General features: G+C 33.4%; 1 protein-coding gene across 1 annotated transcript in view; it reads right to left on the reverse strand.

Annotated features, from left to right (window-relative positions):
* The window catches only part of LOC140151585 (myosin-I heavy chain-like), a 143,150-nt gene that overhangs the window by 29,947 nt on the left and 97,304 nt on the right, over nucleotides 1-15,899 (reverse strand). Inside the window, 1 exon segment of the mRNA XM_072173981.1 lies at nucleotides 1,433-1,689. Coding sequence (XP_072030082.1) covers nucleotides 1,433-1,689 — 257 coding nt within the window.

Here is a 15,899-nt window from a genome sequence, read left to right on the forward strand (position 1 = left end):
ACATAAGTCTTCAGTGTTTGTTAATGTCTTCAATTGATCATTTTTTTAAGCTTGACCAGTGTTGTATGTATACCCAAACCACTGCTGTTTTACTGGTTCTAAAATTATCAATATTTTATTATTATTAAAATGCAAAACTTGTTGGCAATACAATTACCATGGTTACACCATGAATATGGTACATGTCTTTGAATAAGCATCATGTGGGTGTATAAAAGAGAATCTGTCATGGCAATTTAATAACAAATTAGTGAAAAATAAGTGTCCCAAATTTGAACTGTCTCCACAAAACACACTTTAAAAAAATGTATTAATTATTTACAATCATTCAATCACTGAGTACATTATTTCCGCTATATCATGCATGCATGAGAAAGAATTTAAAAATCCAAATCCAAGAAATGTTAAAAAAAGTCAAAATAAAAAGAATTCAAACCAAATACCACACACAAGTTAAAATTAAATAAAACATCAAAAATTTTGATAAAAAGACAAACATTCTTGCTTGAACAAGTTGAAAATTGTTTGATTTACCGAAATCTACAGTAGATAGCATTCATTCTGCACAGTTGCATTAATGTAATATACTAATTTGTATATGAACCACAACATAAGTTGAACAATGTTCAAGGGGTCACAGTCTGGGCAGGCAAACAGGTGAATGTCAATATAACATTCAATACTCTGATATTATGGACTGGTCCTCAAATCTCTTCTGACATCATTCTGACCAATGCATAGAGGATCACCACCATTCCATCCATCACAATCATGACCTAAGTTCAAAATGAGTGTTCTACTATTGTTATACCCAGGTGTGTTTTGTATAGTAATTTGTCTTCATGACATTGAGCCATAATTATATCCAACACGTTTTGTCTAACATTTTAATAAAATCTACCGATTTAAGAATTGGTGATTTTTGTGATAGTCAAAATGATGGATAAGTAATGTAATTCTTTATAATCAGATTTTGTTTAGTATATGACTGTACTGACTTGAACCTGGAGCAACAAGACTTTCAGCCAAAATGGTCTCATACTAATGGCACAGTTCATTAACCTCAATTCAATAATCATATATAACAATGTGACCTCAAGTTGTGGAGCATGAGTTACAGTTCAAAGGTCATAAAGTTACAACTTTTTTGAGCTCTACAGAGAGGTTTTATCATTGATAATAGAGGTATTCATTGTGACGTCAACACCACCATCTTGTGGGTATGGAGTGCCTTGTTGCTAAGATCACCGCGTTGACACTTGACTGAACAGGTGCGTCACACGCTGCTACTTCCGCGTAATCAGGGGCGTAATGTCTAATGCACGACATGCAGAACGGCAGTGCCCAAGATGGCGGATACCGCGGAAAAGGCTGACGGCCTCTTAGGGCACAAATTAATGATTGATCAAAAAAAAAGTTTTCATATACTTACTTGACACTCTCCCCTTTGCCATCTGTGATGCAGTACTTTCAGCACAGCTTCTTCAGTCAAAGGCCCAGACATATGTACAAGATCTTCTAGCTCAGTGTAGGGATCCCTCGTCCCTGTTCCTGCTGATGATGAAGGCAGGAAGTAGGGTGAAAGTTGTGAGTTTGTACCACAGGAGCATCCACTACTGCTTGAGTTGTGATGGGAGGGGATGGAGGAGGTGGATTCTCTGATCATGGGGTCCATGTACCCTTGGTCTGCTGAAAGAAATAAGAAAATAAAAAAAGAACTTGGTTTAAAATATCAATAAACACATAACTGATTTAATTTGGATATATCATTCTTTTTGTGAGTAATTTGAATCAAAAATTTACATCAATGTATATAAAACAAAAAAGCAAGACAAAGCAGAACTAGTATAAGCAGTAATGAAACAGTACAACAGATACTTTTTGTTAATTTGATCACTTTTTGCCCCAAACTGACAACAAATTCCCATAAGTGAACTACCATCAAGGTTTAACACCTTTCTGTTTTCCCTCAGGCTACACTTTCTAAATCCATTGATGCCCTAAAGAAAAGAACAGACTGAACAAACACAGGCAACATTAATAGTAAATGACCTGGAAACACCAAATCGCTATGGTCAACTGACTTGCAAACAAAGGCTGCCTCTTGCATTATTTTCAGGCATATTTTGGTCTGAAAATACATAGCACAAGTTCAGAAAAAAATATATATCTTCTCAATATGAGATATTTGCAAATATAAAAAATACTAAGAAAATATGTGCCACTTTTGATAATATTTTCACCAATTTACCTTGGAATTATAAGGTAGGTGCCAATTTAAAGGCAGTGTTTGGGGCACATTTATCGGTGACCCTATCTATGCAAATTTGAAACTGGTGTTTACCACATTTTGCATCTAAACTCTTCATAACATGCCTAATCTCTTACAGTGACATCACTCTTCATCTACTTTTAGGAAAACCATTGAACTTTTTAGCATAGGGCAGCTTTTTAATACCAGATTTTAAACTCTCTGGGTAATTCCTTTCACTTGAGGCACTTGCAACAAAAAGGTTCAAAAAGCCAAACTCAGTTGAGCAGCATCAATTTGTAAATTAAGCGTAAGAAGTTTGAATACTTGTACAAAACACTAGAGGATGCGGCAATTGTTTCTTTGTTATCAATTGTATTTTGAAGTGGATTTGTAGTTGAAAATGTCAAAAATAAGTTCAAATTTTAGTCACATTATCAAAATTACCTTGTCATTTAGCGTGTTTCATATTTGAGGTTTATATTATCGTATTAAAACACCTCCGCATTCAAACACACACACAAATGTTAGCACCCCAACCTTGGACACCAACATTAGGCAACCCATGCACCCTCTCTACAAAAACACCCCTGCACACACACAAACAAACATACAAAACCCCAACCCAGGACCCCAACATACACCCACCCTGTACACAAACATACACATGTCACAAAATCACAATATAACTCCTTTGTGGAATTATCTGAACTCACCAAAACAATAACTCACTAAGATCCTACATATTCATCCATCCTATCTGAGGTATTGCTCAACTGAAATAACCTCACATCCAACAAATATGAAATATGCCCAATGGCACTTTACAAATCTGTTGATGTAGGGTTTAAATACTACAAAATTAGGCATTTTCTTCCATAAAAATACAACTCTATAAACAAAGCTAGCGGGCATCTACACATTTGCCTAGATATTCATTAATCTATTTCAATTGTGCGCAATAGTGGGGATTTATTAGTAATTTAATGCTTCAATCTGTCATGGCTTTGATTGAAATTTGTCATTTTTTGGAGGGAAGTGGCGGATTTTGAAAGAATTAGGACCCGTTCCATCTGAGGCAATTGATGGTGGTGATGATACGAAATCATGATAGAATGGAACAGTGATGCCATCATATACTTGTTATCCAGTCCAAGATCTAGTCATGCACTTTGTTGGTGTCCATCATTGTCATCCAGGTCATCATAATCATACTGGTCATCAATATTATCATCAATGTTGTCCTCATCCATATGCCTCATCATCGTTGATACTGTCATCATCATCATAAATCATCGTCATCACATAATATTTAGTGATTTTGAGAAATATGCCAAATATTATAATTTGACCAATAAAACATAGTCATTAATATCTAAATAATCTAAATATTATTAAAAACAAAAATTACAATTACCATCTTGAAGATGCAGTCATATTCATTCTAAAGAGTGCAAAGCCCTCATGGCCAATGAACTTATTCAAATAATTTTCAAACATCTTGTTTTCATCCAATGCATAGACATCCAATATTTTCGATTTTGGTCAGACTCCAGTCTTCTGGTCTGACAGTCAAATAAAAATATTACGCCTGACACATGTCAGTTGTTCATTTGTGTAATGATGGTGGACAGTAAATAGTTCTCACCAGATATGTCTCATCTAATTACATCTCTCTGCTGGACCATAGAGTGAGAAACCAGGCAAAGTGAACCAACACTCACAGCTACTCTCACCTGGATAAAGGTTATGTAAATGTCTTTGTCTTTTTTCATCAGATGAAATGGCAAGAACCATCTGCGACAATTTACTCAACAAAAATTAGTATCATTTTGCACCAATGGCCTGAATAGACTCGGTAGAATAGTAGGTTGGGTGGGGAGAGCAAGAGTCCTTTACCAATCAGGATCCCAGATTGGATGAAGATTTCAACAGGTCTATTAAGAGACCTTCCTGATTTCGTTCATACCCCATAGATTTATATCATGGTGTTCTATAAGAGACTATTCTTATCCATTGACATGGTGTCCTAGCAGAAGTCTTAGATATTATCCCCTTCCTCCCCTGCTCAGTGCTGCCTCCTTCCCATGAGTTTCCTACAGTATGGAAATCCCAGGTCTTGCCTTTCTTCCAACATAATAATATGTAGAATGGAACAAGTCCCTAAATGAGTATTGGAACAAGACAGGTTTTTTCTGACTATCTTTGTAGTATCTTGTTTGAATGAGCTCTTTGGTAGGAGCTTACAGGAGCGACACTGCAGTTTTCCCCAGGAGTTTTCCTTCCAAAACCTGTTACCTAACTTTTTTATATTAATCTGGTACAATATTGCTTCTTGTTCTCCTCAAAATAGTTGAATTTTATAGAAAATATTTGACTCATTCCATGATGACAGTTTCCCACAAAACTAAGAACTATGATAAATAAAGAAAACTAAGAAATAAGATAGGTAAACAGAAATCCATCTTGCTTGTACAACCATTCTCTTCCATTAAACACTCAGAATTCAGTATTTTCTTCTATTTATTTGAGAAATCAAAATAAATTTCCACGGCAACATTGCATGTGTTATCATTAGCACTATCGTGTCCCTGATGTTATCTATGTTTTGCCGGGATGTTTTGAGGGCATGTGCGGCAAGCGGTCGAGAGCGCAGATAAGAACCGGTGCCGATATCCTGGGGAGAAGGGACGTAAGGTTGTCAGCTTTAATACCTGGTATAAAAGCATCACGTCTCATTTATAAGTGTGGAACTTGTCAAATCTTGCAGGCGAAAATTTAGAGCGACTTTTACAATGTGAGTTGGACCACAAAGGCGGGAGGGGATACTAGATGTATTGTATTTGGGGATATTTTCTCTATAAATTTATAGGGTCTGATTTCAATCTTTTAATGACCCAAAAGTTGCACTTGTGAACTTCAAAGTCTGAAATGAAGTTCAATACAAAGGACTGACAAGCTTCTGATTTTTTTTGTCCTTTCATTTTTATCAAATCTTTTAGAAGATGTTAGTGTCATTTTGAAAAAACTGATTGAAAATTTACTTAAGGTGGATTGTTCCAGCCAGCAATTCAAATATGCATGCTACTAAATAATTCATTAAAACAGCATCTCTGAATTCATTATTCACCTTTTTATCAATTTATTTTTTGATGGATTTAACACTAGAAGTGGTATTGGTGATTAATACTTAGATTCTAATTATTTCATTTAAAATTCAGATAGTAATACACTTTCTGGAAGGCATATATGACCTACAATTATTATAGTCTCACTTGTGTCGATGTACTTTTTTTTAAAGTTCCATTTAGGCATATCAACATTTATGCAATATGATATACAATGTGTAAATATATATTCATAGTTCTCACTACAATTCTGCTGGTATGGAGTCATGTTACATGTAGCACATGAAAACATAATACATTATATTGCAGCCAATATTTGCTTCAAAAATAAACCTTGAAAAAAAGGTATATGCTACCAACATATTTTGCAGACAGTAGTTCAATATTGAGATTATGAAATATTTTGGTCATTTCAGTTTGATGAATGTTTGTTCCATTTGCAGACTGAAGAGTTTAATGGAAATAAGTTCCACAGATATATCATATAATAGCATTTCAATGGCTACAGTGACTAAGATAATTGGTTTTGAATAAAATACTAGAGAAATCAAAAAACAAAAACACAAATAAACTGAAAACAATCAAATTCTAGCTGTAAAATTTATAAAATGATAATACGTGACCATCCACCACAACTGGTTCGTAATGTCAGCAAAGCTAGTTGTTGGTCCATTAAACTCTGATTAAACCTATCAAAAAACAATCCATAACATAGAATTTCCCAACCAATTCACTGAATTTTTTACTAAGCTTATTTTGAGGAGGATTTGCCTGGCCAATATTTCAAAAAGTGAAAATGCCGAGTCCATTTGTGGTGGACGGTCACATATAAATTCTAATGTGGGCTAGCTATGTGCAGGTGAGCCTAATCTATCACATGATACAGCCAATTAAATTTGAAACCAAAATGTATCAAAATCCTTTAAAGATATCATGATTGCGACTTATTTGCCAAAGTACACAATGGTTGTGACTATGCATATTGAACAACTGTTTGGTTTGGTACACAAATGTAGTAGTCACATCATGTCTGAGAAATGTGTTCCTGGTTTTGTTTTATCTGTTGAAAAATCTGATAACATTCCATTTCATTGAATGAAAGAAGGCCAAACGATGTCTACTTTTGTCACAGCTTAAGTGTCTGTGAAGCATGAATCTGATTGTATAGGACCAATGAATGCGAGTAACAACAAGTGCATCAAGTGTAACATGTTACCGTGACATGTTTGAATGATTAGACATATTTTAAAAAGCAAACAAACTTTATATATAGTATACAAGATCATTTTAATGCATTGTATCATATTTGCATAATTTGCAACGATCGACAAAGTGACAAACTCAAGTGCATAATAATTGCTCTTTTTCCATCCAGTTTGCCCCCAAAACATTTTATTCAGCTTTCTGAAGATGTATTGTATATGCCCAATACCCAGGCTGAGTGTTTCACTGTCAACTTCTATTAGTAACACATTTGTTTCATTATTATCGTCCCTACAGTTTCATCTCACATGTCAAAGTTCCACTCACACACATCACATTTTGCAAACTTGCGTCCTGATACACTATGTACTTGGGTATGGTGTATAATGCTACTATTATAGTATCACTATCTTCCAAAGGGCACTTAGTTTCTTGCATTCTATGTGTGAATCATTCATTATCATTGGTCCGTTCAATATGCAGTTAACGCTTTGATAGCTACTATGGATTTGATTTTCTCAGAATTTAACACATTTTCCTTATTTCTTGTGTAAACTAACAAGAGTAATTACCAAAATATATTACCTTTGAGTGAACTATTTTAGGATATTTTTTAAAACAAAATTAATGAGACATTTGCTCATATTTTAAAAATTAAAATTTCATAAAGATTTTACTTGGCACATGAACTTTTGTATGCAAAGAGTTGCTCGGACATAATATCATCAGGGCGTCACTTAACCAGGATTTTATTTCATCTGAATATTTATGAGACTTTTGTCTACCACAAGTACAGTGTCAAAATATTTGGCAGCATTTGGTAGTTGCAATAATTTAGGTTTATTTTACACATGTAACCTGATGCTAAGCTTATTCCATTTTTGTGACCTGCCATTCTTTCTCAGTGTAATATATAGAGTGTTTTGCAGGTCTGATAATCACAAGCATTGTGACAAAAAAATGTAACATTGTCAACTTGTTGGAATAATAACTATAAATATTTACAGGTCAATTATATTTGTTTGTTTGTTTGATTGTTAGCTTTTTGTAATTGTGTATGAATAAACCAACCCTTGTGTGGGAGTATCTAATGTGATTTCTAAAATTGCTATCTACTGAAGATATGAAAAATAATGCTGCCTTTGTGATGCAACTATACTGTCTCAAAATTGAAAATCATCTGTAGCTAAAATCTGCCTTTTTCTGTTATGAAATTATTGTTTATATTTCTTCAACATCAGCATCAACATATTTCACCATTATCATTCAAGAAATTAGTTTCATCAATAAGTAGACTACTAGTATTATAGATAACATAGAAATGATGTACAGTATCATGTTGTTGTTGTTAATACCGTACTGACGCTTGAGTATAGTCCCACCTTCGAGTAAAGTCCCACCCCCAAACTTTCGGAAAATTTCAGAAATTAAAAAAAAAAAAAAAAAAAAAAATTAAAATTTTTTTTTTTTAAGTTATTATTTTGTCGGCTTTGGAGTGTCCCAGGACCTAGACCTAAATGCTAGGATCATTCATGGTTGACCTAAAAAAAAAAATTTAAAAAAAATTCAAGATGTTTTGTTATTTTTAATATGAAAATTGATAATTTGTATTCATGTCATACTCTATTAATGATTTCAAAATGCATTCAAATTCAATGCATTTTGAAATCACTAATAAGTATGACATGAATACAAATTATCAATTTTCATATTAAAAAATAAAAAACATCTTGAATTTTTTTTTTTTTTTTTTTTTTTAGGTCAACCATGAATGATCTAACATTTAGGTCTAGGTCCAGGACACTCAAAACTGAAAAAAAAAAAAAATAAAATAATTTTTTTTTTTTTTTTTTTTTTGAAATTCAGTATAGTCCCACCCCCAATTTTGACAAATGTTCACCCAAAAACGGGGTGGGACTATACTCGCGTCAGTACGGTAATTATGTCAAAAAGAAAGACAAGTTTTTGTGTTTTAATTTATGTTGTCTTAGTTAGATCTATACTCCAGACATGTATCACCTGCCCATACAACCTGTAGGCTACATTATGACATACCATGCTTTGAGGAAACCGAACACAACATACAAGGACAAACAGGGTAGGTAAACAAATCTGTGATATCACAAAGTGTTTGACAACTAAAAGACATGCAGGATTTTAATTAAAATTCATCAAAATTCAATTGTTGCAATTTGGTCTAGGACTCCAAACAGAGAGCAGCAAAAACCCAGCAAACACAAAATGTTTTAAACAGGTTATATTTTGGGTTTGGTTTTGGTAAAAACGCTTTAAAAACATTAAATGTTGGGTTCTATAAAGGTCATGAAAACGTTTTAAGAACATGTTGTATGAAAACACACTACACTGTTTCAACAGTGTTTTTAAAATGTTGTCAAACTGTTATTGTAAAATGTTTTTTGCAAATATTTTGTCAATAATTAAATAACATTATGTTAGAATATTTGCAGTAACTTATCAAAAAATATGTTTTTGAATGTATAATTTTAAATGAAAACATTTTATACCCTTTACCATGTTTACATTGTATACCCTTTAGACCCCGACATTTAAACACATTCTTGCAACCTTTTCTAACCTGCTGCTGAAACTGTCTAAAACGATTTTTTGTTTGCTGGGACAGGATAGGGTTTAAACATGGACAATTGATAGAGATTTTGTTAAGGAAATGCTTATCAACCCCCAAAATTGACAACAAAAAATTAAATTTCATTTTTCACAGACCTGTCATCTTGTGAATCTACTTGCAATGTCTGTATTCTTAATCTTAGATAACCAATAAGCAGAACGTAATGCTGAAACGCTCTGTCAGCTTCTCCGTTATATTTTGCAAAAATTTTAATTTCACAGCATCACAACCAAAGTTCTACAACAAAACTGCATGCATATTTTTTATAAATATTGTCACACCATATTAGAACATATTGCATTTACTTTCAGTACCTAAATCTCTCATAAATCAGTGCACTAACATAGTAACATAACAATATCATGAAAATCTTTGTTCGCCAAAATATAATAACTTTACACCCAAAATACCCGAAAGGCATGTGCTTTATCTAGCCATCTCAACCCTCAGTAGCACCCTGCTTCTTTGTCCGACAACTGCCCTGGTAAAGTCACACTCTGTTTACCTTCAGAAAAAATTGTCCCAAGCGTGTTACGATAGAACTATAGTATATAATAGAAAAATGAACCTAATCGAGGTGGGCAAAACAAGATTGAAATGTTTGCAAACACATATTAACAATACCAGTGCATGTATACTAGGATATTGAATACCTTGATAGGCAGACAGGAAAATAATTCATATTTTTTGTCAGATATTTCCTGAAAAATTCCCACTCTATACATTAACTGCAACAGTGGCATATCAGCCTTTGTGGACAATTTCACCCAACTTTTGAACAGCACTTTCCAGTGAGTTTTGAAATAAGCCTTTCACTATATATCAATAAATATCATAAAACATGCATCTACTATTCAAAGTAATTCATTGGTAGAGCACCAGCGCAGTCACCTTCGGAGCCTTATTACTTCTTATTAAGTATTTTAAAATACTGTATGTTTCACTTTCAAATCTATAATCTAGCAATGTAAAACAAATTTGGACTAAGTACAAACAATTTTGTGATCCTTCATTCAGAACACATATTCTGCCAGATATTGGCTGCACACTTTCAAGTATGAACTAGGCCTAATTTAATTTTCCTACCGATGTTAAAAGACACTTGCCAAAAATGTCCGATAGCCCAAAATCCTCCACTAAAAACATTTTACCTTGAAATTTTATGAAAATAATATATAAAATATAAATTAGGAAAACAAAAGAATTTTTAAAACCAAATTCTGAGCCAATTTTTGACCAAAAGTGAGTGACCTTTTTAATCAGTGAGCGGCATTTCAAGTAAATGTCACTCAAAGGATCAGTTTTCTGTCATTATTAATGGATTAATAGAAATTGTATCACACTTTAATACATCGCTCAAATTAACAAAAGCAATATTATAGGAATGGTGATTTTAATCCGATGAAAGTAACACCAGTCTTTTTAATTGGTGCAAAAAGGTCAAAATTTGTGAAAAATTATGCTAAGCTACCTGGCAGCTTTGATTACAGATTACCCCTTTTGTCTAACATTTTATGAGAAAGAAAACTATGGAAAGAATACAATTTTAATGCATTTTGACAGTCCATTTGAAATATGAGAAATTCTTGTTTCAGTTATGCTCATTACTGTACTTGAACACTTTACCATGTAATTCTTTTTCTGAAATATTTTCTGTTTCTCTTTAATTTCCATTTTTCTTCCTTTTCCACACCTTTCCATTCTCCTTCTTTACCCTTTCATTGTGTTTCATTACCGTACCTCTTTTCTTTGTTTTGTTACCTTTTCTTTTACTCTTTTAATCTTTCTATAATATAAAAGCTTTCTTTCTGTAGCTTCTTTTCTTTTTTATATAATTTCTGTCCCCTTTCGTTATTATTTCCCTTCTCCTTTCATCTTTTCACTTTCTTACAATTTTCTATTGAAAAAATAAATATGAAAAAATGATAAAACACTGGCTTTAACTTAACACCTAAAATTAACACTTTATCCAAGACTAACAACTGGTATTACAAAACCAAAGTGCACCAAAGTACACCCGCATTACCGATAACATCTTGACATCAAAAGATGATAAACCTATAGTAGCAGGGAGTACATTCTTCTATAAGGCTGTTCCAGTTGAACTCCATACACCCCCTATGGAAGACATGACTGTAATCTTTCACACAGGGAGTAAGAATTTCAAATAGGGTTATCTGAATGGGTGACTCCATTTTAAATTCACATTCCCTATGTGGAAAATTAAAGTCATGTCTTCTACAGGGTGTGTATGGATTTCAACTAGAACAGCCAATTCCTCCTAACTATTTAAAAGATAAGCATCATTTTCAACCTCACCAAACAGCTGGTGTAGTAGCCGCCCTATGCATTAATCTCAGAATTTCAATTTCCAATTTGGAAATTAAAAATGTCAACGATAAAATGCATTTGACATCACTTCAGGTGCACTTTAATCCACCGAGATCAAGAAGATAAGGATTTTTTTTTAATATCCATAGGCTTTTATTATGTATTTAATCAAGATTTTCAGATTTTTATTTGATATTATATCAATATTAATGCTTATTGAATAGACCTGGGCATCCAGTCAAACGTGGGCAGGTGATTTTTGTTTGATATCAACTTGTTTTCTATTATTTTCGATTTAATAAATCATGTCATCAAATTTGAACAAAATGTGATTCATGCACATATTATGTGTAGGGGGAAGACATGTATTTGTTTTAGGGTATCTACTTGAGGATATAAAGAGCACCTGTTTGGAAATATGATTTTTTTTTTAATTTTTGCTTCAAATATTGAATTTTAGTAATATCTGTAATGTTTGCAATGGTTACCATTCTACTTAAATCTTGAATATGTAGAAACGGTTCTTATAAAATGATCCATGTCATTTCCACTATGCTTATATCTGAATAATACAAATCCAAAAACGTGTGCACAATTGACTTGAAGCCATAATGTCCTATTTGCTTCACAGCAACGCCCTCAATTTTACTCGGATTTCTAATTTTTGCATAATTATAATGCCTAGTGGTATACTAAAATACCACGTAAAAGCCTGAAGTGCTTTCATATTAACAGTAAAGTTTAACTTTTTACATTAAAACCGGGGAGACCCGGTTTTATTCAGAGTTTTTTGATATTCATGAATATATTTCTGATCAAAACTAATAAAGTTCAAACTCTGTTCAGTAAAGTTTAATTATTTTCTTATTTTTCCTTGCAACTTGAATAAGTTTATTTAACAAACCACTTTTGCATCAAGAATAATATACAGGTGTCTAAGCCCTCATCATTCTACACCTCTCATTTATACTCACCAAACCACATAATCACTGAAACGTTCAAACATTTCACAAAACGCCTCATCATCACAGCTCGTTTCTTAGCCCCCACGCTGCTTAATCGAGTAACCACGGTAACACAAACTATCCCATCTTTCTCCACCTTCCATTTATTCCCACATGACCATATCATCGGTTAAGGTTCAAGCGTTTGTAAACCCCCGCGTCATTAGGCCTCGTTTGACCAGCAATTGTTAAGTGCCTAGTGCAGACATGAATGTCTTGGAGGTCTCACACATCAGGATACATAAATGCTGCGATGGCTTTTTATGTGGGGGAAATGTGAACAATTGAAGTAAATAAGATAAAGCTGCTCTTTGATGAAATAACACTTCTGAAGGGCAGTGTATGACCTATCATTTTGATTTTGGAATGTTTTGGAATATCAGGTGTACATGTATGTGAATGAAGGATCAAACATTTCCCCTTTTTCTAATGCAGCTTATGTAATGCCTAAATATATTTATTTATACAGAGTTATATTAAAACCAAAACGAAGACAAGTAGTCTGGCAAAGGAGGACTGAGGTGCAGGAGGGTTTGGTTGCATGGGTGGGGCTCTCTGACTGTTTTTCAATTGCTGCTTTTTGCAAAGTATGAACAATCAATGTTAACTACATGTACTTACCGGTAACAGTCACCAGTCTTTCGTGATTATTATTATAATTGATAACGATGACTTTTGTGGTAGATTGTAATATAGAATGGGGCCCCTGGCCTAACACAGGGGGAGTGGGAATAAGTGCCTGAAATTCGCCAAAACAAGAAGCAGCCATTCACATGGAGTTGAAAAGTTCAAAAGATATTTTGATATCAAAACTCTGACAGTAGCCAACCATCAATTTCATAGCGTAAATGAGCCATGGTAAATGGAGATACTTTAATGTGGTGAAAAGGTAAATGGGCTATTTAATGATGTAAAGGAATTTCTTGGAGAGAACATTACTGTTGTGATTCATCTTACATGGTGGCCCTCATAATATACTTGATCTGTTTAAATTTAGAAGTTTGTGATATTATATGATTTCATACGCTGGAGGGCAAGATGCCTATCCCCCCCCCCCAAAAAAAAAGAACCCTTAAATTTCATAAACTCAGAGTAGACAAAGGTTGGATGGCGTGCCCCCTCTCTTTGCACATGCCACTGATATTAGAATTACTCAAAATGAACTTTTTACCTTCAAAATGACAAGAAGGGAATTACTGGCCATCAGCAAAAACTGAAATAGGATTATTCTTATTATTATCAGTTCAACTAAGGTTATGAACTACTAATTCCAGATAATAGCTTCATGCCTGTTTGATTCCATTATATAAAATATATATAATACATCAAATTTGACCATTTTTATGCCAATTAGGTAGAGGTCTCCATTCATAATCTTAAATCAGTTCCACTTGGCTAAATTTATACCATTGGACAAATGGAGAAATGCCTTAATTTGACACTAAACCTGTGCATAAATCAGTGCAATCTTTACAAAGGTGATAATAAAGAAACCGGTGGAAACACTGGTGGCAGAACTGGTGTCCCTCTTTTCATGAATAAAATACAGAACTTTTTCTAAATCTTTTTAGCCCATTTAGTGTGTTCACAACTAATGAATTAAAAATAAAACTATTTAAAAAAACTCCTGAAACATATAAAATAATAATTGTATAAAATAATAGCAATCAACAATTGAATGCTATCTGAATTTTTAGTTTTAAAATAACCAGTTACAATGGGCAGAAGTGATGTTGATTGCGACTTATTTGGGTAAAAATCCAAATCTAGAATGGTTGACAGAAAGCATATTAGTGCTATTTTATCATTATTATGCACTTATAACCATCTTGCTATGCATTTATATCAAACTTGCATCTATTCAGAGGATTGCATATGTAGGACCGATCATACTATAATAGCCTATAGACATCTGCAGCAGACAATGTCTTACTCAAAAGAAATTTCAAGGGGTGGAGAAGAAAAATGAAATTTGACCTAAAAGTGACCTTATTTTGTCACTTTGTCCCCATTTCCCCCTGGTAAAACCGAGTACTCCAAGTACTCAAAAAGCGTGCTTTAGGGGGCAGTCCATCTGCGTTCAGCGAACATCCCCTTGGTGATTTCACCACTTCTCAAGTTATATCACTCTGAGCTCTGGAAAAACAATTGATTCAATACTACAGCGCACACAATAGCGATTTAATACGCTATATAAGTTATGTGCAAGAACTTGAAGTAGTTTTGACAATTATTGTGAAACGATTATTAGCTTTAACCATCTTTGTCAAAAACTGCTATTGAGCCATTTGAAATATGGCTAATTATTTTTGACATAATTATCCCTAATGCTACACAACTAAGCTGAATTAAATTCAGCAATAAAACTCAAATAAACTTTTTATCCAAGTAGGTTTTCAGGCAATGAAAGATTTTCTTTGACAAAGTTAAGGTGATGTGTAGGAAAGCCAAATTCTGATAGAAATTTGCCACTCTGCATAAACCAGCTGCATTCTCATGAAATGTAACTGAAGTCAAAAGTGGAAACTTTTGCTATATAGATGTAGTTTCTGGGTCCAATTCCATGTGGTAACCAATGAAAAAAAAACCCATGAGAATTATACTACCATGTATTTGTGCAACATGGAATTTTCACTAATTTTGACAAAGTACTGTTTAATTTTTCAAACTTGTAAGGAAGATGTACAATTGTACATGTACTTGCTTCTCAAATATTTTCCAACATTTTGGGAGTCAAAATTGGAATTGCCACTTCTTCAAACTATCTAGCCTCTGTGCATGAACCAGCAACATTGTCAACAACTCAAAACCTTGTGACTTTTGTCCAGTGAATCCTTTATGGTCATGATAGTTGTATGTATAAAACCTCGCACCTGGCACCCCCATGGGCACTCAAGGGATTTAAATCCTGTCTTCTAACAAAATGCCCGCCAATACGGAGTTTTCTTTTTTGCTATGATGCCCTTAAATTTCCCATTGACATATAAGATTACAAGAGAGTACCACATCACCTGGACTAAGTTTCAGAATCGATGAAACAAAAGCCTCAAAAAAGTTGACACTAATAATTTCTTGAAATAATACACTGATTTAATCTCATAGATATTACTTGCAATAATATTTTACTTCATAAAGTGATAGAGTATCATTTCGAAGATGGCTCCAGTGGCAGTGTAATAAAATACTTTCTATAACCAGTGTCTATGCTATAACTTTAAATTGGGTATTTTTTGAATGATAATTCATTTGTCTATGCACAGATAGAATATTGTCATAGAAATTAAAAAATATATGGATACCGTTCGTGTTGCAAGTATTATTTTAATACAGTATGC

This window comes from Amphiura filiformis, chromosome 4 (genome assembly GCF_039555335.1).
Source record: "Amphiura filiformis chromosome 4, Afil_fr2py, whole genome shotgun sequence".
Lineage (NCBI taxonomy): Eukaryota > Metazoa > Echinodermata > Ophiuroidea > Amphilepidida > Amphiuridae > Amphiura > Amphiura filiformis.